This window comes from Eretmochelys imbricata, chromosome 8 (assembly GCF_965152235.1).
Source record: "Eretmochelys imbricata isolate rEreImb1 chromosome 8, rEreImb1.hap1, whole genome shotgun sequence".
Lineage (NCBI taxonomy): Eukaryota > Metazoa > Chordata > Testudines > Cheloniidae > Eretmochelys > Eretmochelys imbricata.
The window spans coordinates 60,965,069-60,989,136 of NC_135579.1; the positions used below are offsets into that span (position 1 = coordinate 60,965,069).

At 40.8% G+C, this 24,068-nt stretch overlaps 1 protein-coding gene across 1 annotated transcript; it reads left to right on the plus strand.

Annotated features, from left to right (window-relative positions):
* Positions 1 to 856: 856 nt before the first annotated feature.
* On the plus strand, positions 857 to 18,047 carry RGS13 (regulator of G protein signaling 13). Its single transcript, XM_077824672.1, has 5 exons — positions 857 to 919; positions 4,760 to 4,828; positions 10,538 to 10,599; positions 14,772 to 14,938; positions 17,874 to 18,047. Exons 2-5 carry the CDS (start codon positions 4,764 to 4,766, stop codon positions 18,045 to 18,047), a joined length of 468 nt encoding a protein of 155 aa, XP_077680798.1. The 5' UTR covers positions 857 to 919; positions 4,760 to 4,763.
* Positions 18,048 to 24,068: the final 6,021 nt, after the last annotated feature.

Consider the following 24,068-nt stretch of genomic DNA (forward strand, 5'->3'; position numbering starts at 1 on the left):
GAATCTTCTGTATTAAATTCTCAATATAGTAAGATCAATAAAACTTTATGCAATAAACTGAAAAGGGAGAGGGTAGAGTGCAATTAAACTTTTATCATAAAGGTTTCTTTATGGAGACTTCACTGTACAGCCAAAATAGCTGCATACTAAAAAAGTAAACAGCTTCTTTACAACCTCATACGGCATAATCTTCTCATGCTTGAAAAAATGAAACTAATGTACATTACAGTTTCATTCAAAATAAAGGCCTCTCTCTTTGATCTATCAAAACATTTTTCTGTTTGACAGGATATTCTCTCATTATAGATCATTGTAATTACAGTCATCTCAGATTTAGATTGTTCAGCAAATTACTCATATCCTTTCCATCTGTGAATAGTTTTAGATCTTAGATTCATTTACTATCAGAAGTGTGATTAATTCTCAGAATGTGGGGGACTACTTCATTCATTCATATATTGTACTAATTCAGCTAGGACCCTGTGATTTGCCTTTTGGGTGATGAAATCTGCTGGAAATGCACAATCCTACATGCTAAAATACTTTTCATGAACTTAGTGGAAGAGCTTTATAATAAACCAAGGAACAGATTTGTGTAATTTGAACACAATTCTGGACTAAATCCACAAGTGGTGTAAGTGAGTATAGCTCCATTGTCTTCAATAGAACTATGCTGATTTACACCAGTTGAAGATTGACCCCTTTGATAACTGTTACGTTCATGTGAATTTCAACAGTATACAGTATTCTTGGGCTAGTCCAGAACAAAACAAAAAGTACAGCAGCGTGTATGTCTCTCTCTGCAGGTCCATACGTGGGGCAGGGCTATGAAGGAAAAGGGAAACCTGATGAAGAAGAACTGTGCTAAATCACAACAGTCTTGAGTATTTACACATTTCTGTCATCACATTAATCCAAGGTAGCATATTTCATTAATCTTATCCTTGTCTTTAGAATCGGATTATATGCAATCCAGCATTTTAAAAGCATTATCAAAGAAATGTTCATATTGTTTCTGAATGTAATTCTATAAACTGACTTGTGTGTTGATACAGTAGCTGAAAACCTACAAGTGAAATTTATTACGAACAGTAATAATGTTGGGCTCAGATAGGGAATGAAAGTATTAGGATCAAATTTGATCATGTACTGCTTTTAATTATTGGAGATAAGCAGTGCAGGTGGGCTAAGGAGCAGAATATCAGGGTGAGCAGTCTAGGGACTCTTTATTTTTGTAAAAACCTTTCTGAATGAGAAGTGGGATCTACAAATGCTGATGCATAAAAACCCAGAGCCACCTCCTGAATGGTGCTAAGCCCAGCTGCTAATTTTGGGTACGCAACGCTTCACAGGATTGGGCCACCACAGACTCTCAGATGACATGACACCCAGACAGCCACGCTTCTACAGAGCTAAGCACTTGGAACTGCATGAGAAATGCAAACACAGTACCAAGTGGGATAAACCATTCTTTACTAAAAATGCAAAATTCCAAACTGTGTAAAAAGCTTATTGAGAGAGAGCGCAAGAGGGTTTTTTTTTTTTTTTTTTTTAATGCAGTACATAATATTAAAAATATTAAAGTTAAATCCAAAAACCAATCCAGGATAAAGTGGAAACATGAAATAGAAAGAAGTTTTAATAATTCAAAAAGAGGAAAATATTTAGGAAAAAAAGGTTTTTAATTCATGAACAGCCTCACAATTGACAATGTAGGGTAAAATTCTGTCTTCATGAACTCAATGGAGTTTTGCTTTTAGTCTCAGAAAGGCAAACTGCTGAGCATGATAGAGACTGAATTACCTAGAAGTGATCTCTCCAGGACAGATCAGAGCATATGGTAGGAATGGTTTGGGAAACACTAAACACAGATGCCCATGCTGTGCTTATTCTATGGACAGAGAACCTCAACCTCGAGTTTGACACAATTACCATGAGTACTAAAATACAGTGATCTAAAATAAAGCAATAAATCAATAAAATTGCAAAACTCAGGGTCCAGTTCTTTGCTACCTTGCACTTGTTTAGTCATTTACACTTATGAACAGAGGGGGGAAATGCTACCAAATCCTAATGTGCACACTCTGCACTGATTTATATGACTACATAAGCTGCTAAGTAGCAAATAACCAGACTACATAATGGAAGCTTTCAAAGAATGACTCAAGTCTTTCTTACCTTCTAGATTTGCTCTGATTACAGCCATGGGCAGCCTGCCATCAGTGTAACGCCATTGGTCAACAGGCTAGCACCAGATCCTGGCATGGTATACATTGGTATAATACTCTGTTCGAGTAAGTGAAGCCACACTGCAATTTAGGGCAGCAGCAGATGTGACCCCTAATGTAGACAGCTGAAGCCACTCTTTGTACCAGTGGATTGTTCCTTGATTGAAACTAGCATAAGATGCACCAGAGTAAATCATAGTTTATTGCAGCATACCCTGTCTACATTACGAGTTGCACCAGTGCAGCTACACAAATTGCTAGCACCAACGGCTGAAATTCACGCAAATCCTCGGTGCAGACAAGGCTTCAGAAGAAAAACGTCAAATTCACATGAAAATATGGAATTCATATAATAGTGCTACAAAAAGTACATTGTGTTTCTTTGCCTGTTATCTAATGTATTATCAGATGATTCAAATAAAGGAAGAACAGAGAACATAGTCCTGCTTTCATGAACTACAAATATGTAGGTAAGCTCTAGGCCACAGTATTTGTTTGAAGCGTTTATCATTGCTGACATATGGTTCTCCAGTAAGAACAAAACAGTCTCCTTTTACAATGGAGTTTTCCATACAGCAACCGAAGAAAAAATATTTGTTATCAACTCCTGGTTTAATGAAGAGTTCAGCAATGTAGACTACCTTATATTTTAAAATCAAGCCCCCTAGGTTATGCATGAGTTCCACTCCAGTGATCCAAAGTACAAATGTATCTGGATATGAACTTTTTATTATTATTATTACAGCACAGATAAAGGCTACAGCTAAGTATTTCAAAAATGGGGGCCTGAAGGTAGGCTTCTAAATCCATATTTAGGCACCTAAAAACATGGCTTGTTCTTTTTTAAAGTGTTAAGCACCCAGCAACTCCCCCTGAAGTCTGCTTTAAATTCCAGTGGGGGTTTCTGTTGAATACATTATTTGGGTTTTGCTTGTGAGCAATGTTTGGAGCATATATTACACACAGGGAACTATGCAAAGCCATAGAGCTGTGAGAATTTGAGTAGTCATCTCAAGGCTATTGGCATGCATTCTCTTCAGTTTTGGGGGATAAGGCCTCATATAGTATTATCAGTCAGAGTTGTTATGGTGCTTTGCAAGTAAGCATTTTAATATCTGGTAGAAAACTTAATGGGCTAGATTCTCAGATGGTCTAAACTGATGTAGTTCCATTGACTTCAGGCTCTAAGGATATGGCCCAATTCTAAAAAAGAGGTGAATTTAAGGATTCCACAGTTCAGAATGTCCCCTGGGGCAGTGAAACTCTGCACCATCCTTATTTTGTGTTCCAATATAAAAGCACAGTCTAGCCCTAGGATAGGTGTAGGCCAGTCAAGCCCTAATCTGAACCAAATTGTAGATTTAAATTATTAGACTGAAAAGAGATCTCTGATTATTGGTGTGGACTACAATGTAGTAATCTAATTCTAGACTGATATACACAAACTCATTTTACAGAAAGACCCATTCCATAAACATTATATATAAAGTTTATTGAAGAATTTGGCCTTCAAAACATATGGCATTGCTTAAAGGAGGAGGAGTTGGACAAATAAATAAAAAATATATATAAATAAAAAAGGAGAAGACTTTCTTCAGTTCACAAATAATTTTCTAGGATGGATATTTCCTTAATTTCCTCGTCACAACAACACACATAGTACCCATAGTTTTTGACAGGATCCGTATGTCAGAACAAGTTTACCAGGTCTGATCAATAATTCGGATTAATATTGATTCAGCATGTCCCAAACATTTGTCTTGGAGATTCAATAATTCACTCACAAACTCAAAGTTATTCAGTTTAAATCAAAGTCTTGAGCTCTTACGTACAAGATATAAAAGCCACTGAAGTCAGCGGAGAGATTCCCATTGACTTCAACGTACTTGGAGTCAGGCCCCCAAATCTCCAACACTTCTTCAGGCATATTTATACAGTGTCCCTCAAAACATTTTGAGAGGAGGAATAATTTACTTCTCAACAAAAGCAAATGAAAAACATAAAACCCTGAAAAAAAAAGTTAAGGGAAGTGTCAAATTTAGGGATAGCATTGCAGTTGATTGTAATGAGACAGAAGCTTTTCTAGAGTCACGTATCGTGGACTATGGAGTTATGGATGTCTCATTTTATAAAAGAGAATTGTTATATTCATGTTTTTCTAAAAAAGCACAAAAGGAACAAGTCTTAAATATTCAATAACTTTATATGTTTCAGTTAGGCCCTTAACAAGCATTCAAAAAAAAAAAAAAAGTCTTTCAATTGTTCTTTTCTTTAATGCTTAAGAGCCAGGTGCCAAATCTCCACTGAGATGAGTGGAAATGCCTCATTCCTGTCAAATATTTTCATAAATACAGTGGGTGAATTTAAACAGTTCATCCTGGTTTTAGAGGTCTGACCAATTCCAGTTATATTCCCTATATGTAAAACGAGGAACACAGTTGGAACTGGTCAGACCTCTAAAATCAGGGTGGACTCAAGTGCACCTGCTGTACTATATCAGGTTCCAAAACTCACATGTTTTCTTTATTTAGGAGAATGAGCCCAAATATTTGTTGTCTTTGTAAGCTATTCAGAGAAGACGAAAATGGGATCACTTCTAAGTAAGTAGTACTATAATTTTGCAGTCACATAATCCTACAACGTATGAAGGGATTTAGCCTCCTGACTGAAAAAGTCAAGAGGGCTAACTATATAATTTTATGCTGAATATTTACCCATGCATGTTGTCATCATGGCTGCACATATTGATCACCTGTTATTCATGCTGTTTCTTCACAGTAGATCAATTTCAATATATTCAGTGTCTTTAGGCTATGAGTAATAGGATTGTTTTAATTTGAACTGTTCAGGCATAGAGATCTTAGTCCAAGTTCACCCCTGGTGTAACCACTGAAGTCAATGGAGCTATACCTGGGATGAATTTAAGAACAGGATGTTGGGGGAGGAGGGGGTTAGTTTTTGGTTTTTTAAACTCAGCCCCACTGCCAGAGTTTGAAAAATTGTGCCTTATACTCTCAGTTCTCTCAGCTGGAGAGGTTCTCCAGCCAATTTATGTTTCCCATGATGCCATAGATTCCTATGTACACTGCAACTGCTCAGCAAGAGAGGAGACTGTGATGCTTCATAGCCAGGGAGCCCAACCCATAGAAGAGAATTGGAACATGACGCAACCGAACTACAGCTCACATGAAGTACCACTATGGCATTTCCAAATTGAAATCTTTCAGTCCAAAATTTCCAGTTTTTGATTTCTCAGTAAAGTCAAGTTTTTTTGTGGGGAAAAAAACTAACCAGCTCTCCTTAGCATTTTGCAAGACAAACTGATTTAAAAAGTGTACAAATAATACATGCGGCAAAGAGTCCTGTGGCACCTTATAGACTAACAGATGTATTGGAGCATAAGCTTTCATGGGTGAATACTCACTTTGTCAGATGCATGTAGTGGAAATTTCCAGAGGCAGGTATAAATATGCAAGCAAGAATCAGGCTAGGGATAACGAGGTTAGTTCAATCAGGGAGGATGAGGCCCTCTTCTAGCAGTTGAGGTGTGAACACCAAGGGAGGAGAAACTGCTTTTGTAGCTGCTAGCCATTCACAGTCTTTGTTCAATTCTGAGCTGATGGTGTCAAATTTGCAAATGAACTGAAGCTCAGCAGTTTCTCTTTGAAGTCTGGCCCTGAAGTTTTTTGCTGCAGGATGGCTACCTTTAAATCTGCTATTGTGTGTCCAGGGAGGTTGAAGTACCCAAGTCCTACAGGTTTTTGTTTATTGCCATTCCTAGTATCTGATTTGTGTCCATTTATCTTTTTACATAGGGACTGTCCAGTTTGGCCAATGTACATAGCGGAGGGACATTGCTGGCACATGATGGCGTATATTACATTGGTGGATGTGCAGATGAATGAATCGGTGATGGTGTGGCTGATCTGGTTAGGACCTGTGATGATGTTGCTGGTGTAGATATGTGGACAGAGTTGGCATCGAGGTTTGTTGCATGGATTGGTTCCCGAGTTAGGTGAGGTGTGTAGGTGCTGGTGAGAATATGCTTCAGGTTGGCGGGTTGTCTGTGGGTGAGGACTGGCCTGCCTCCCAAGGCCTGTGAAAGTGAGGGATCGTTGTCCAGGATGGGTTGTAGATCACTGATGATGCATTGGAGAGGTTTTAGCTGAGGACTGTATGTGATGGCCAGTGGAGTTCTGTTGGTTTCTTTCTTGGGCTTGTCTTGCAGCAGGAGGCTTCTGGGTACATGGCTGGCTCTGTGTTACCTATTTCCTTATTTCCTCGTGCGGGTATCGTAGTTTTGAGAATGCTTGGTGAAGATCTTGTAGGTGTTGGTCTCTGTCTGAGGGGTTGGAGCAAATGTGGTTGTACCTCAGTGCTTGGCTGTAGACAATGGATCGTGTGGTGTATCCGGGATGGAAGCTGGAGGCATGAAGGGAGGCATAGCAGTCGGTGGGTTTTCGGTATAGGGTGGTGTTAACGTGACCGTCACTTCTTTGCACCGTGGTATCTAGAAAGTGGACTTCCTGTGTAGATTGGTCCAGGCTGAGGTTGATGGTGAGGTGGAAGCTATTGAAATCATGGTGGAATTCTTTCAGGGTTTCCTTCCCATGGGTCCAGATGATGAAGATGTCATCAATGTACCATAGGTAGAGAAGGGGCATGAGTGGACGAGAGCTGAGGAAGCGTTGTTCCAGGTCAGCCATAAAAATGTTAGCATATTGTGGGGCCATGCGGGTGCCCATAGCAGTGCCACTGGTCTGGAGGTATATATTGTCACCAAATTTGAAATAACTATGCGTGACAATAAAGTCACAGAGCTCAGCAACCAGTTGTGCTATGGCATCATCAGGGATACTGACAGTTTGTATTCCATCTGTGTGTGGGATGTTTGTGTAGAGAGCCTCTACATCCATAGTGGCTAGGACGGTATTTTCTGGAAGATCACCAATGCATTGTAGTTTTCTCAGGAAATCAGTGGTGTCACGGAGATAGCTGGGAGTGCTGGTGGCGTAGGGTCTGAGTAGAGAGTCCACATATCTGAACAGTCCTTCAGTGAGAGTGCCAATGCCCGAGATGATGGGGCGTCCAGGATTTCCGGGTTTGTGGATCTTGCATAGTAGATAGAATAACCCCAGTCAGGGCTCTAAGGGTATGTTGATTTATTCCTGTGTTAATGTAGGGAGTGTCCTGAGTAGATGGTGCAGTTTCTTAGTGTATTCCTCAGTGGGATCTGAGGAAAGTGGCCTGTAAAATTTGGTATTCGAGAGTTGTCTGGCAGGCTTCTTTTGGTAGTCAGACCTGTTCATGATGACAACAGCACCTCCTTTATCAGCCTCTTTGATTATAATGTCAGGGTTGTTCCTGAGGCTGTGGATGGCGTTGAGTTCTGCATGACTTAGGTTATGAGGCAAGTGATGTTGTTTTTCCACAATTTCTGCCTGTCCAGTCAACGGAAGCATCCTATGTATAGGTCCAGACGGTCATTTTGAACCTCAGAAGGAGTCCATGGGGAGTTCTTCTTCTTGTGCTGTTGCTGGGAGGGTATCAGTGTGCTGTTCAGTGTTATCTTGAAAGTATTCTTTGAGTCGGAGATGGTGAAAGTAGGCTTCCAGACCACCACAGAATAATACATGAGCATCCAAAACAACCTCACTGAGCCAGCAGTCTCACTATTACTAGTAATAGTATTTATTTTTTATTGCAGTAGCACATAGAAACACCAAGCAAGATTGGGACCCCATTGTGAAAGACACTGTATAAACACAGTGAGAGATCGTAGGCTCATCGGGGCAGGGACTCTCTAAATACAAAAAACAGAAAAAGGTTGGGAGGGAAAACAAATCCAGCGATTTGCCCAAGGTCACACAGCTGGTCAGTGGCAGAGTGGGGAATAGAAGCCATGTCTCCTGACTCCCAGTCCCAGGCCTTCTGCAGTGCACCATGGTCCCTTAAGTACTTTTTCTTTTCCAGTTGTGCAGTATACATTGCATAGTGGCGACATGATCAGTTCTTCTCCCTCTGCATATGGATTCTCACTGCAGAAGATCCTACTGATACAACTTCTATGACTAAGTGGGGTTATAGTCACAAAAGTGGGGGGAAAAATCTTCATAGCCCATATCCATTTTCCCCCTCAGTGACTTCCATATATTTCCTCAGTTTACAGTAAAACATCATCTTCCCTAAGTGTTAACTTACCCATGGAGAGTAACTAAAATCAGGCTGTGTTTGTTCTGCTTCACAGATTAACATTAGAGGCAAATATTCAGAAATGGAAATAAAATGGCAGTTTTGTTGGCACTCAGGGAGACAGACAAGTATGTCACTTATTCTGTATAAGAGTGACAATGCTGACAACAGTAAAAATGTGTCTGTGTCAGTAACAGCAGATATGACTCAGAAGCAGCTCTGTCAACGAATAAGCATTCACAGGAGCAAGAAGCAACTTTTGCAGAGCCACCTCTCTTGCCATAACCACACACTTCAAGTATTTATGTAAAGAGGAGGTCAGTTAGGCAGGAGAAAAGCCCTACTTGAACAAGAACGAACTGTGTGACCAGAAATTACAGAAGAGCTGAGACCACAGTTCGGTGATTGCAAAATTTCTACCAAACATAGGAGTTAAACTATCCAGAAATGTGCTGAGTAACTGACATTCATTTTTCTGCCCAGAAAAGATTGGCTTGCTATAACGAACTGTAATACACGGCAGTGGTGTCCTTCTTAGAATTATGTTGAAACAAATCTAAGGAATCACCACAAACTAGACTACAAAACCAGCAAACAGCTGCTGTGCAGAGCAGGCTTACAAATCAGTCATTAGTACCCACTATCCACAAACCAAGACTGCTTTTAATCAAATATGGATTATTCTTGAACTTTATGGTAATTAAGTGGCTTTAGTTGGGATTCAGAAACTGATGCCAAAATGGAAGGATCAAGGGAGAATGAAAACTCCCTCTCCAGTTTGATTAGAGCCTAATGAATTAATGCATTTTTTCTCCAATCTCTTACATGAACATTTAGCATAGGCATTTCTTTCAAGTTACCAGTGGTAGGATACTAAAAATTATAAGACCCGGAGACACAGGTGGTATAAAGTTATGCTGATTTATACCAGTGCAGGATCTGGCCCTTATAAGTTTATTTTTCTTCAAGATGTTTAGTTCTCTCTGATGCCTCTGTCTTTCACAGAACTAAGAGTTAAGAGAATAAATGGAAGACCCCCTAGAAACCCAGGAAATTGCCACGTAAGAATAACGAGCATAAAAGAAAAACAATCCATTGTTAGTCACCTCTAAGAATCCTCTTGCTTAGTAATACTGTGATTAATTTTAAATTTCAAACAAGTAGATGAATGAAATGGATTGAGTGTCTTTTGCAGTCAAGATTCTATTAGTCTTTCCATCATTTATCAGCTACAATAGAACCTCTGAGTTATGAGCACCAGTGTTACGAACTGACCATCAACCACACATCTCATTTGGAACTGGAAGTATGCAATCAGGCAGCAGCAGAGACAACAAAAGCAATACCATACAGCACTGTGTTAAATGTAAACTACTAAAAAAAATAAAGAGAAAGTTTGAAAACATTTTTTGACAAGGTAAGGAAACTGTCATTTAAACTAAGATGGTTAAAATCAGCATTGTTCTTCTCCATCGTAAAGTTTCAAAGCTGTGTTAAGTTAATGTTCAGTCGTAAACGTTTGAAATAACCACAATCTCCATTCCCAAGGCGTTCATAATACTGAGGTTCTACTGCATAATGTTCAGAGCTCAACCTCGCAGCTAATGACAAATGTGGAAGGTGTTAGTGGAGAAGAAATTGTTTTTACATTGTTTTGTAATCATACTCAGGGACTTTAATAGTACCACCTAACATTGCAGTGGCACCTGAAGTACAGCAGGGTCTCTAGACACAAAGCAACCTTACATAATCACCCCTGCCTGGGAGAGCTGACAGTCTGAACTGTTAATGCTTTCTTTAGTCTTCTCCCATTCTGAAGTACTGTACTGCACTGCCTACACACACCAGTTTCCATTGACTTCAAAGGGAGCTGTATGGGTGTAATTTAGTGCAGAACTGGGTCCATTGTTATTGCAAGTTCTCTTTTCTTCAAAACTGTAGGCATGAGATCTGAAACATCCAAAAATGAACTTGTAGAGAGCAAAATGCATATAGATTCACTGAATTATGTGACTGTATTTTAGATAATGAAATTTAGCTTTATTTTTAAACAGAGCATTAGTCACACAGTTAACCACAACTCTAATCCCACAATAACCTTTCCCCCTTTTGCAAAGAGTGTCATTGGAGGAAGTGCTACAGTGGTCCCAATCTTTTGAAAAGCTGATGACTACTAAATGTAAGTAGTTGCATGTTTTTAATCCAGCAGAGTTAATTTACCAGCAGCTATCTAATGCTTTTTTAGAAATGTGTGGATAGGGAGAGCTTATGTGATACATTGGAATATCTCCATTCACTGTGTTTTATGGTTACTGACCTCCATTAAAGAGGAAAGCAAATGAAAAATTTTAATGCCAAATCACTCACCACTAATGCCCTTGATGCCCATTGCAATATAATTAGTCACTATGTATCCTGAGCAGGGCTGGCTCTAGGATTTTTGCCGCCCCAAGCAAAAAAAATTTTGGCTTCCCCCGCTTTTTTTTTTGTGGCCCCCCCGCCCAAACTGCACCCCTTCCCAACCCCTTCCCCAAATCCCCGGCCCTGCCTCCTCCCCGAGGCATGCTGCATTTCCCCCCCCGCCCATTGCTTCCTGTGGCTCCCCCCTGCAACCCGCACCCTAGCTCACCTCTGCTCCGCCTGCTCCCCTGAACATGCCGCCACTCTGCTTCTCCCCCCTCCCTCTCAGGCAAAGGAGAGGCAGCGCGTTCAGGGGAGCAGACAGAGCGGAAGTGAGGGAGGGTGGGGAGGGAGCACAGGAAGTAACGGGGGGTGGGTAGAGGAACCGCTCCCCATCCCAGCTCACCTCTGCTCCACCACTGCTGCCTCCCCAGAGCGTGCTGCCGCTTTGCTTCTCCTCCCTCTCCACCCAGGCTTGCAGCATGAAACAGCTGTTTCGCGCGTGGCAAGCCTCAGGGGGAGAAGTGAAGCAGCGGCGGCATGCTCAGGGGAGCAGGCGGAGGTGAGCTGGGGCACATTCCTTGGGGCAGCATGGCCGGCGCCAGAATGCCACCCCTAGAAATGTGCAGCCCTAAGCACCTGCTTGTTTTGCTGGTGCCTAGAGCCAGCCCTGCTTCTGAGATATAAGGTATGTGAGGTAATATCTTTTATTGGACCAATTTCTGTTGGGGAAGGGACACGTTTTTGAGCTTCACAGAGCTCTTCCTCAGGCCTGGAGAATTAAATACAAACTGGGACAGACCAATAACCATAAGGGATTCACACGTGCTGTAGAAGACCACTTAAAATGAAGTGGGCCATTAAGGGTTAGCAGGCAGTAAGGGGGTGTTACAAATTGTTGTAGTAAGCCATAAATCCAGCATGTGTGTTAAGTCAATGGTTTTTAAGTGTTCAGCAAAGTTATGAATTTATGTTTCTAGGATCATCTTTTAAAGGTTTTCCACAGATTTCCTTTGAAGATGAGGATTAAGAGGTCAGACATGGAGTGATCGCTTTGTAAAAAGTGTTCACCCACGGGTTATAGGGCATTTTTGTCATATTTTTGGTGACAGTTCATTCAAGAGCGTATTGATTGTCTGGTTTCACCCCCGTAGTTGTTTTGGGACATCTGATGTGCTAGTTGAGGTGTACCATGGGTTGACAGAGGCATGTGATATAGGAGCCATGGATCTTGAAAGGTGTGTTCTGTGGAGTATTGATCACTGTAGCAGTGGAGATATGTTTGCAGGTTTGCACTTGTTATTATGGCAAGATATGATGCCGTTTGAGCTGGCGTGTCCTGGTCTGTGGGAAGCTTCCTTCTGATAATGATCTTGGTGAGGTTGGGAGCTTGTTTGAAAGCCAGAAGAGGGGGTTTGGGAAAGATTTTTCAGGATGTGGTCCCCTCAAGTATGGGTTGTAGTTTAATGACATCCCATGTGGGTTCCAGTGTGAGGTAGTAGGTGAAAACTAGGGATGTAAGTTCAGTGGTTTGGGTTTTTTTCCCTGTATTGAAGCAGGTTCTCCCAAGGTATTTGGGTGACCCATTACATGATGTGATCTATTTTTCTGGTGGCATGTCCTTGTTTGGTGAAGGCATTTATGTGCATATCATGCAGTTTCTCCTCTGAGCAAATTCTGTGGTAACTGAGTACCTGGCTGTAGATACCAGACTACTTGCTGTGTTCAGGGTGGTTGCTGGATCCAGGAGTTTCTTGTATATAGTCATCTGTAGGGCTGATCATGGTGTCCAGGAAGTTGGTGCTAGTATGGGAGTGTTCAAGAGAGTTTGATGGATGGGCAGTGGTGCTTGAAATTCTGGAGGAAATCTATACGTAAAACTATAAATTTTGTACCATCTGCAAACTTTGCCACCTCACTGTTCACCTCTTTTTCCAGATCATTTATGAATACATTGAAAAGCAAAAAAAAAAAAAAAATCAATCAAGGGCCAGGTTGTGCTATAAAAGCACAGCCTTTAGTGGGGGCAATATAGAGTATTACTGTGCAAGGGAAGCTCTGGAATGCACTGTGCTATAGAGTGGCAACTTGAAATATCAGAAATCACACACAAGCAGCATTACTGCTTGTAACCACACCACCAGCCTGTGGCATGCTGACATCTCTTGCAGAAACCAGAAAACTCTGATCTGCACCACTGGAGAAATTTGCTTTTAGAACTAGAGCGCTATGAAACACTCGCAAAATGTAGATTTTGCCATTGATGAAATATCTCCACATTGCTCTCAGGTTCCTGCGAAGGGCCAAGTATACGAACCGTGAGAAACTTCATTTGAAGTCAATGGAGCTGCAACTGCTTATCCCAGAGCTATGTTGGTCTTAAAGTATTTGCCTACACTAGGTTTTCCTGGAAAATATTTCTCACCATTGCTGACAAAGGTGCTACTCAGCAAGTGGTAACAGTGGTTGAAACCTCAACATTTTCATGGCTGCAGCCATTTTAGCCACTGCATCATCACGTGCTGCTCAGAGCAGGTGTAAATGACATGTGTTAAATTCTTGAACCTGCTAGTTCTTTAAGGTATAGCGTACTAAGGCTTCCAACAATTGCTACCACTAGTGAAGCCAAAAATCAGTGGGAGTCGGGATGTTTGGACAAAGTACAGAAGTCCCTCGTTATAATGCCTTTGCAATAGCAAGCCTTGAGCTATAGCGAACATGGTCCCTGGATCCCACTCACCCTCCCCGCCATGGCCCCGGAAGCTCTGTCTCCCTCCACTCCTTTCGCTATAACGAACCCCTGACTATGCTGAACAAAAGGCTTGGATCCCCAGGGTTCATTATAGCAAAGGTGTACTGGTATACATTAAGGGTAGAGAACACAATTTGCAAAACCTTTTATCTGCTGGAGAGCACACTGACAGCTTTCTTAGTTACAATGATGGCAGCAACAAAAGTCACCTTTCCTTTTGATGACAGGGAAAAAAAATGGAAAATAAAAAATAAAAGCCTTCCTTTTTTCCAGTTAGATCATGATTTTTTGATGTTTAGAAGTTTTTCACTCTGATGTAGAGCTGAATTTTTAAAATAATTATCAGCCTTATAACATGCATATTTGTTGTGTGGTTTTTAAACCATAGGAAGAGGAAATTTTTTCTTTGATATTCTGCTCTTTCTGCACATGTGCAGCTCTCACTGATGTTAAGGGAGTTCTGTGCATGTACAAAACGAAGAATACTGAAGTCTGAAACTTTTATATGTCACATTGAGAGGCCAGTTATCCCCTAAATATTCTTTTAAAACCATTCTACTCACAGTCTCACATTTTATGTAAATATAAAACAAAAAGGGCCAGAAGATTTCCTTACTTTTTTAAAGTAGTCCATAGGTGCTGGAATTAACAATGCTGCAGCAGCCCCTGGACTGAAGTGGTTTCCATTATATACAGACGCTCCCCAGGTTACGCAAGACCTGACTTATGCAAATTCGCACTTACGGAAAAAGTTCCATAAGCCAGAAATAGGATTTTCGAGTTGCTGAAAACATTCCGTAACGTACAGGTATACATTTCCTACTTACACAAAATTCGAGTTACACAATTGTTCCATTCCGGAAAGCCTTGTGTAAGTCGGGGGCATCTGTACAGGGTTTACAGTTTGGTTCAATGGCTCTCAGCACCCTCACTATAAAAACTGTTCCAGCACCCCTGAAGTAGTCTCAGATACTCATGGTCAGTATGGGTAGCACCTTATCCCATGAGTAGCCCCATTGTCTTCTGTAAGATTTCTTGTGGAGTGAGGAACTATTCAACATGAGAAAAAGTACCAAAACTGGTCTATAATCCTTATCTAGTCATTTTTCACTCAGAGCTAAGCAAAATCTGTTTGACAATTATCTTCCTAAATGCTATCATTTATAGTTTATAAAGTTTGACTTCTGAAATATTTTCAGATGGACCTATAATCTACAAGAGCTACCTGAAGACAGAATACAGTGATGAGAACATGGAATTCTGGCTTGCATGTGAAACTTACAAGAAGATTGAATCACGGAGAAAAAGAATTTCTGTGGCCAGGAAAATTTTTAAAAATTACATTCAGCCCCAGGCGCCTAAAGAGGTGAATTAACATTGCAAGAACTGCTCCATCCCTCCCTCACACGTGTGCGCACACCCCTGTTTATATTAAAAACATACATGTGGTATCTGTTGAAACTGAAAGCAGCAGCTTGAAAAATGCAGCAATAAATAATTGGCAATGGCACTCACTGTACAAAGTAGTGTAAGATGTTTATTTGATTAATCATCTTCACAGCACCTCTGTGAAGCAGGTAATTAAGTATTTTTAACCTCATTTCAGATAAGAAACTGAGGTGGATAGGTAAAATTCTTTGCCCCAGGCCACAGAGGGAGTCAGTGCCAGAACAGAGTCTAGAACTAAAGTCCTGAAGTTTTTTCCATTCCTTTAGAGGATTGTAGAAAGCCTGTTGATACCAACGGAGTCTTTCCAAACACCAGTAGACTTTGAACGTGACCCTTGCTTAGTCCAGTCTTTCCATAAGTACCTGGAAATTAAGTGAGATCTCTACCCAGTTCCATCCCTTTTAAGAGATGGCAGAAGCATGCTAAAAGACCATCAAGTTCCCAAAAGCACTGGAGAAGAAAGAAAAATGGGAGTAATTCATCCCAAATGGTTAAGCTACTTCAATAAATCAATCCTTAATAATCCTCTAATAAAAACATGGACAAATTTTCAGAAAAACAGACCAGATTTGGCTGTATGAACAGGGATTAATATTACAGTGTGGTTCTTTTCTGTTAAAACACTATATAAACATCACACCCAGCAGATCATTTCTAGGTATCTTAAGAATCATTATCTTCTCACTTCACTGACAAAAATCAAATTTAATCTACTTTTTACTTATTACCACTGCAGGTCGAACACAGCGCGCTAGATTTTTTTCTGGCTTGTGCATCAGCAAGAGAATTATTAACTAAATTCCAAATGCACAACGCAAATTGCTGGAGATGTGAGGGCTCGAAAGAACCCAGTTTGATTCTAAGGCCTTGGCTACACTTACAAGTTAGAGCACATTAAAATCAGCCCCAGGCATCTTAACTCCTGAGGTGTCCACACTGGCGAGGCACGTAGAGCTCCTGGACTCTGCAACTGGAGCACTCTTGGTAATCCACCTCCATGAAAAGTATAAAGCTCGCTGCGCCCCGGCTTAAATGCCCAGGTGTCAGTGTGGACATGTTGCATTACTGCGCTGTGATTGGCCTCTGGAAACGTCCCATAATCCCTTGAAGTCAAGTGGCCACTCTTCTCATTGTTTTGAACTCAGCTGCAGGCATGCGGATATCCCCTTTCAAAGCTCAGTTTCTGACAGCCGGCATGCTTCTCTGCTCCAGAACAAAGCAAACCATTACTGAGAAATGGTCCTGCTGCAAAGGCAGGCATTTGTGTGTGTGTGTGAGAGAGAGAGAGAGAGAGACCGACCAGGGGCGGGATCTGCTGCTGTCTGAACTTACAAGACAGCATGCTGACACACTCTCAGGCCCCCAAAACACAGTCTGTCCCCCCCACATACACACAGCACATTCCCTGTCACACTCCACCACCCCCTTCCGGATTTGAAAAGCACGCTGCAGCCACTTGCACCCTGGGATAGCTACCACAATGCACTGCTCTCTGTGGCATTGCAAGAGCTGCTAATGTTGCCACGCCACTGCACTTGCAGCTGACAGTGTGAACACACGGCAGTGCTTTCCCTGCTGCGGTCTCCAAAGGTTGGTTTAACCCCCAGTGCTCTACATCTGCAAGTGTAGCCATGCCCTCAGATGCCAGGATAAGGTTGGTGTAGGGTGACAGTTTACAGCTTTGATTAAGAAACAATATGGTCAGCCCTGCAAGTTAAAAATTCTTGAGACTGGTTCAAAAATTCATGGGATCATTTTTAAAATGATGAGGCGTTTGAGGGATTTTTTGTTTTTAGGATTTGGGGGTGGGGGGGAATTGATTGGCCAGCCTGCTGTTTTTTCATTTGAGCTTTTATAGGAAACTCAATCACAAATGTACAAAAAAAATACACATGCTCAGAGATGGATAACCTCCCATTTGCTGATCAGTGTTGCCAGCCTCAAGCATTGAATAATCATGAGTCAGGTCTCAAAATCATGAGATCAGCATAAAAAATTTTAAATAAATTGTGAATTCTTCATTTGCCTTCTGGGTGAGTCTTTGGGATCACGCTTGCTTCCTGTTTTCAAGTTTTTCCTCAACAAACATGAGGGCTTGAAACTTTTTTAAATGGAAGCTAATGGTGATCTCACCATAGTCTGTATTCAAAAAACAAACAAAAAAATGCAATAGTATTCAGGAAGGAGTAGATTGCACCTAAAAAACACCGTTGATACATCAAGGTCTCCACACATCAACGGTTACACATTAATTCACACGCCTCCAGCTCTTTCAGTCTCTAATAAATGCAACTTAATAGAGCAAATCTAACTTCCAAAATGTTTTGTTGAACTGCAATTGCCTTGGTCAATCTCCTATATCATGGTGAGATTCAACTCTTATTTGCTGTGTACCTTTCTGATAGAAAGGTACACAGCACCAGTACATTAAGGTCTTAGACATCCACAAATCTTCCACTCATCCACTTCAAATCCCCATATGACTCCTGAGTCTCTTACACAATAACCCATTTCAAAAGTGATGAGCACCCAATGGTGCCCACTGATTTCAGTTGGTCAGAACATCTGAAAAACAGGCCTTCCATTTAGATATATAAATAAAGATATAGGAACCTAACTAAGTGGGGGGGAGGTGAACACTTTTATACCAAGATTTTTAAATACTTTAGATTTTTATTTTTCTTAATAACTTTACTCCTGTAGCTCCTTTTCAACATACAAACATGGTACCAAAGTTGATCATATGGATGCAAGGCATAGACTGCAGCCTACCAAGCTTCATCTTTGCAGTGCCCTATTTTTGTACTCTGTATTTTTGTTGTAACTTTCTTTAATGTTGTTTTATTTTTCAGATTAACATTGATAGTCCTGCAAGGGAAGCTATTATCAGGAATATTCAAGATCCAACTCAGTCCTGTTTTGACGAAGCTCAGAAAATAGTATACATGCACATGGAAAGGGATTCATATCCCAGATTTCTTGGATCAGAAATCTATCAGAAACTGAAACACAGGCCTTCAGATTGACAGCAATGACTCATTAATACATTAAAGAGAGACACTAAGGATTTAGCAGAAGAGACTTCCTTCTGGTTTATTAAAGTTTTCAAATGGTAAAAGAAGAAGAACAGAAGAAATCAGCCAATGGATGAATTTGCCTTACAAAGAATGGTAGTTTGTTCTTATGCGGATATTAGAGCTGAACAGAAAATACTTTCCACCTTCCGCCCTGGTGGAAAATTTCAGCTTTGTCAAAAAATTGAAAGCCACTTTTAGTTCACTTCAGTCTGTCTGTAATTTAAAAAGTCATTACGGGAAAGAACCTATGACCCCAGTCACTTATCACAATCCATGGGAAAATTAGCTGCCTCTTGTCCTTCTCCTACCAGCCAGGGAAGACTATTTCCACACCCTCAACATCCACCACTATCCAAGAGAAGCCACCATCCATGTTAGAAATAAAAATGCTGAGGTTTGGAATGGTAGTTACTGCACCGTATTGTACACTCTGTAATTCACAAGCTAAAATTCAGCGCATTGCCCAGTTAATCAACTAAACAGTCTCAAGTGCAAAGAGAAACACATGCATATTACACAAAAAATACATTAGTTTGCAGAAGGCTCCAAGGATAGTTGTAATTGTATCCAGGTGTATTTAAGCAACTGTGCATTTGGTGCCCAAATGCACTTGGATTAATAAAGTGAGATACAAAGCAGCTTGTTAAACCTTAAAGGAGAGATATGGAATGCTTTTGTTTTCTAAGTCATGTTGGTAACAGCTTCATAAATCTGGCTAGCCAGGTGCAGATGGTAGAAAATAAACACCTAGATTAGTTCTGCATGACTTGTGTTTTCACAGTACCATACGACATTTATTATGGATAGCCCTATATTTCATGCCACTCACATTTTGGCAGATTCACCTGATCTGCCTGTTCACTGCACTGTTGAAAGTGTAGCTTTTGCCCCTTCATAATTAGATTGTTGTGCGAGGGCCTGATGGTGACGTAAACAAATGTATCCAAATGAAAAACGTTTCTTGCAAATCTTTCATATATAAAGTCTAGAGGGGAAACAATGGACTTCTGTGAACTGTCCATTAAAGGAATGGGGCATGCTGCTAGTTTGGATAAACAGAATAAAAATCCTTCTCTTGGGTAATGGATTGGATTAGTGAGAAGTTGCGCTATCCCCAATTATAAAATAAGATACGAGTTTTCAGCGGAGTGTAACACATTCTAATGTTTAAACTAATTATAAGCTCTCACACACACACTAAATCATAAGTGATTCTGTTGTATAACTAAAGCTTTTCGAGTCTCTTTTAAATCAATATTTTCCAATATAAAACATCAGGCTGTGATCATGTCCAATCTGACAAACTAAGCACTGGTGATCTGTATGCATTTGGGAGATCTCCAACAGAAGCCTAGTGCTACAGGGAGAGTTGCTGATGTTGTAGGTGTCCTTCTCCATCAGTACTGACCTAATGCCCCAGCACTGTATTGAAGCATATTGTGTTGTTGAGGTCCCAGCATTCAGAGCAAATGTAACCCCCTTAGTTTGCAAAGGCTTTGTAGAGATCCCAAGACATGCACTGCACGAACAGGAATGATAAGTGTGTGTCCTGGACAAATTCCAGTGTTGGTAAATTACTTTCAGCCTACACACATTCTCATGCAAATAGGTGTGGCATTACCACCCCCTTGTGTCCGGGTGGTGCATAGTGGTTGCAGTGGCACATCTTCTGTGTTATCTCTTAGCTGTCTCTTCTACTTGACTGTTTCTCCTCCTGTATGACATGCTGTAAGATCCATCCTGCCTTCACTGTATTGGGTATTCCATACTTAATAGCCCATAGCCATTATCATAGGCCTGTCATTCTCTGGATACTTCCCCTGCTTCCCCAACTCCATCTTTGATATCTGTAAATCAGAGGCCCTGCTCAGCATTTTATTGAGAGCGCCTGTCTGCTTCCTTTTCACTGTTAGAAATTACTCTGTATCTGCCATGTGTCCTCAGCTGCTGCTAGTCCAGCTCCTTTTGGCCTCTGCTCAGGCTGGTTTTTAGTGACTGTGAGAGCTTCCTCTACAGCAGATGGCTTTCAGTAGCTCCCTAGCCCTCTCCTTCTTGTGGGTTAGTCTGAAACTATCTTTTTGTTAATAAAACAATGCTCCAAGAGGGAGGACTTGCTGATCTTACAAGTGTATCGCTTTTGGTTTGAAGTGGGTATGGACCAGTTTACGTTTTAGGGAGATCACCTACATTGATTGCCTCCAAGTTCATGGTACAAGGAGCACACTACCAAGTTTCTGAAAGGGCTTAATGTACCATAACTGATACCCATAGTGGGGTTGCTTACAGTAGTGCAGTGAGGCTGGGGCCATTCACAATGCAACATTCCTCACACTTAGGAAAGAAAATGGTCCATAGGGAGGACTATGACAAATTTCAGTTAATAATCAGTATTATTGTTTGGCCTAAAACATGTTCATCTTATGGTTATTTTCCTCAAGATACATTTAAAATTCCTCTTTCTAGAATGAAACTTTAGGGTTTGTCTATTTAATATTCGAGTGCAGAGACTCTTCTGCCTGTCGAGAAATGACTAAAGGTTTCAGAGTTTGTTTCTTTTCTCTATTAAACAGCTTAGTCCTATTAACTGGAAACATGGCAATTGATTTCTCTCTGGATTCCCTTTCCTCATTAGTGGATGAATAATCACAATGCTTTTCATCAGGTCATATGGTTCATAACAACAGTAACTAATGGTAGCAAGAACAAACCACTGACCTCATGCATTTATCATTGTCAGTAATAGCACTTGAATAGCTAGTTTAGATGTACTTTCCGTTTGCGTACAGCATTCAGAAGTGTATGTCCACATTAGTCATTATCAGTTTAAGGACTACTGTTAAGAAAGAAAATGAAATCTAAAAACCTGTACCCTTAGTAGTCAATTCTCCCTCTTTATTCTTCAACTGTTTACTTAACAGGTAAGAACAAAAGTAAAAGATTTGAAGTGATAAATATGGAAAATATTTAAACACAATGTAAGAGATTAATAAATATGTCAAGTTAAATTCAGGTCACCCAACCAGCTAAATGGATGCTGTCAAGATTAAATAGCTGAAAAATCCTTCTCTCTGATACCAGTTAACACAGAAAATTAGTAAATGCTAAACTAAAAGCATTAACAATCAAGTTGACATTTATCCTCCTTATTTAGGTGGCACTTTTTGCCAGGCAGCTGAAAAGAGCTGTCGTCCTGTTTTCTGAGTGTTCACCCTTAAATAGAGAACAGTTTCCCTGTCTGTTGCAAGGGCAACTGTGACATAGCCACCATTTTGTGCTCCTCTCCAGTGTAGAATGTTATTGAGCAAGTCTATGAAGCCTTAGCAGGCACAGACGCAGCAAGCTGATCATGCAGTTAATTAGGTGTTGATTGTTTCTCGCTGACCTACCATACATTAAGCAGTACAGTTCATTAACACAGTGCCACCCTCACAGAGCAATGTTAAATATACCGTAGCTATTTTCTTTTTTAAAAATAATGAGAACATTTCCATTTGGGGAAATCTCATCATTAACCTAACTTTCAGGCCTAAATGAAAATTCTATCACTTATTCCTCCTCTTTAAAGTGACATCTTTAGTTTAGGCCTCTTTCCTCCTCTTCAGAGAAACAATCACTGGAAAAGAACAAACAAACCCAAAATGAAATTAATAATTTCAACTGGCAAAATACAGACACTGGGAAGAAAAGAAAGAAGCAGAGATAAAATACTGATCATCCCTTTAATATTGCATGCAGTTTTCATCAGCTCTGTATTCACAGTAGGTGACTAGGTGCTGATAAATGGGGGGTAGCAAACAGATGGCAACACAGGAAAAAGAGATGCCAAATAAAGAATTGCTTAGAGCAGTAGCTGAAGTTGGCAAGAACACACTTGCAAGGCTAGTACAGACAGATTTTAAAAAACAGTGCTAACGGATGATAAAGTAGAAACTAGCAGTTCTTTCTAATATGCTTCTGGAACATCAAAAGCCTTCACAGAACAAAGCCTTCACAGAACAAACAACCTTTTCTCTCATGTATTTCCAAATAGGTTTATATTTTCATATTAACTGTGAATATTTAGTTCTTCTTTTTGAAGTCCAGGACACTGTGATCAGTTTATTACTAGGGTCAGTAAGAAATGATTATGCTGCACTTAATGCCCTAGCCAGAGGCTTTATACAGTTGAATAAATATTATGGACAGAGCTGTTCTGTAATTAACTAGACAGACAGGAACATTTTGGAATCCACAGCCTTGGAGTGCAGGAGAACCGTTGCATCATTCCCTGTAGCGCTAGGGATATAGTACTGTCACACAGCAATTGTGGATGTCCTTTGAAGTGTCACAGCTGCATCATATTTGGTTGAGTGCTGAACAGACACAGGAAAAAAGGAACTGGGTGAAGTCTCTGACAACCAGAAGAGAAAATTTTGTTGCCCTACTTCAGCCACATCTTCAACAGGCTGTGGATTTTGGTCTCATCCAGGCACGGACTGCATCATCCTGTGTGTTTGTATACAGCCAAGTAAAATGGAATCTCAATCCGGGATCCCCTTAATATATAATAATTAATAGTTAGGATGGCCTGACTCATGATAGTCACTTGAATTTTTGAGTGTGGCCTCTGCAGATTCACCTTGTGGAATAAACCCTCTTGTTCTACTGCACTTTGGGATAGTTCTGAAAAGTGTGATCCGCGCTGGGCACTGCAAGTGTTCACTCAAAGCACTGAATGTCTATAATTCTGCAGGATTACAGAAGGGCCATGTAGTCCCAGATGCCTCAGTTCTTTCTGCTAAACTCAGGTGGCCTATGAGAGTAGAACTCAGAGGAAGAAGGGAGGCTAGTGGACAGTGTAAATATACAGGAGAACACCATTCTCAAAGCACACATCACTATTGTTAAGTGTAAGCAGGATGTGAAGGAGTTCTCCCCGACATCTAGTGATGAATTGGGGAAACAATCTCAGGAGCAGAACGTATTTGCATAGACACAGCTACTCTGTCTGCTGGTCACCTATGCAGACCTGCTTTGCCAAAGGGATCAATTTGCTGTTTTAGGTAGAACTTCACTTTACTGTTGAATGCAGGGGTCAAAAAATTTTATCCTTACTGCCCTAATTGAGGAGGTCTCCCTACTTTGAGCCTCACTCACTAACCAGATGGTAGTGATGCCAAACAGGTGTTCCTGGTAGCAGGGACTTGGTTTAAAGGATCCTAGAATCCATTTGATCCTCCTCTTCTAGTGTGTAACAAGAGAGCTGACTAGATTCAGTTTAGAGTCCTGGTTCTCTCTCAGTGATCACAAAGGTGGAAATCCTGGATAAGCTGATCTAAGGCCTGGTATGGAGACAGTATATCTTAGGCCTGGTATGGAGACAGTACTGTGATGAAAGAACAACACAGAAGAAGAGGTAGCAAAAGAGAGGTTCCCCACTAGCCAGTGAAATCACTAAACGGCTGAAGTCATTAAGAACTGGACTAAGTGATAGAACCTCAGAGCACAGCATCACTTCTAGAGACAGCAGTGAGGGTGGCAGTGGGGAGCAGAGGCAGCAGCAGCAAGCAATGGGAATGAATGCAGCAGAAACCAAAGAGATAGCAACGAGCAAAGGCAAAGTCTTCACTTAACCATTACCACCTTTCAGGGGCAGAAGGAGAACTCACCTGAAGGCACCCCAGCTCTCTAGAATGTTGCTTCCTCAGACAACAAAGTGGGGTGCAGCAGAAGGAAAGGGAAGGGGTGTCATGTTAAAGAGCTATTTGTCCCTTGAACTTTCACACCACTAGGTAGGAAACAGAAGCAAAGGACACTGCCCAGAATACGATGGGGTGGGTATTTTACTTATTGGTTGTGTACTTTCAAATCATTGCTTCAGGGTTTTCCCAAATTAATGCTTGTTTTCTTCTCAGTGCTTGGGCATGGGGAAGGATTGCTTCCTAGAGGCTCCCAGGGTGGAGGTCAGTTTTCCCAGATTACTAGGTTGGG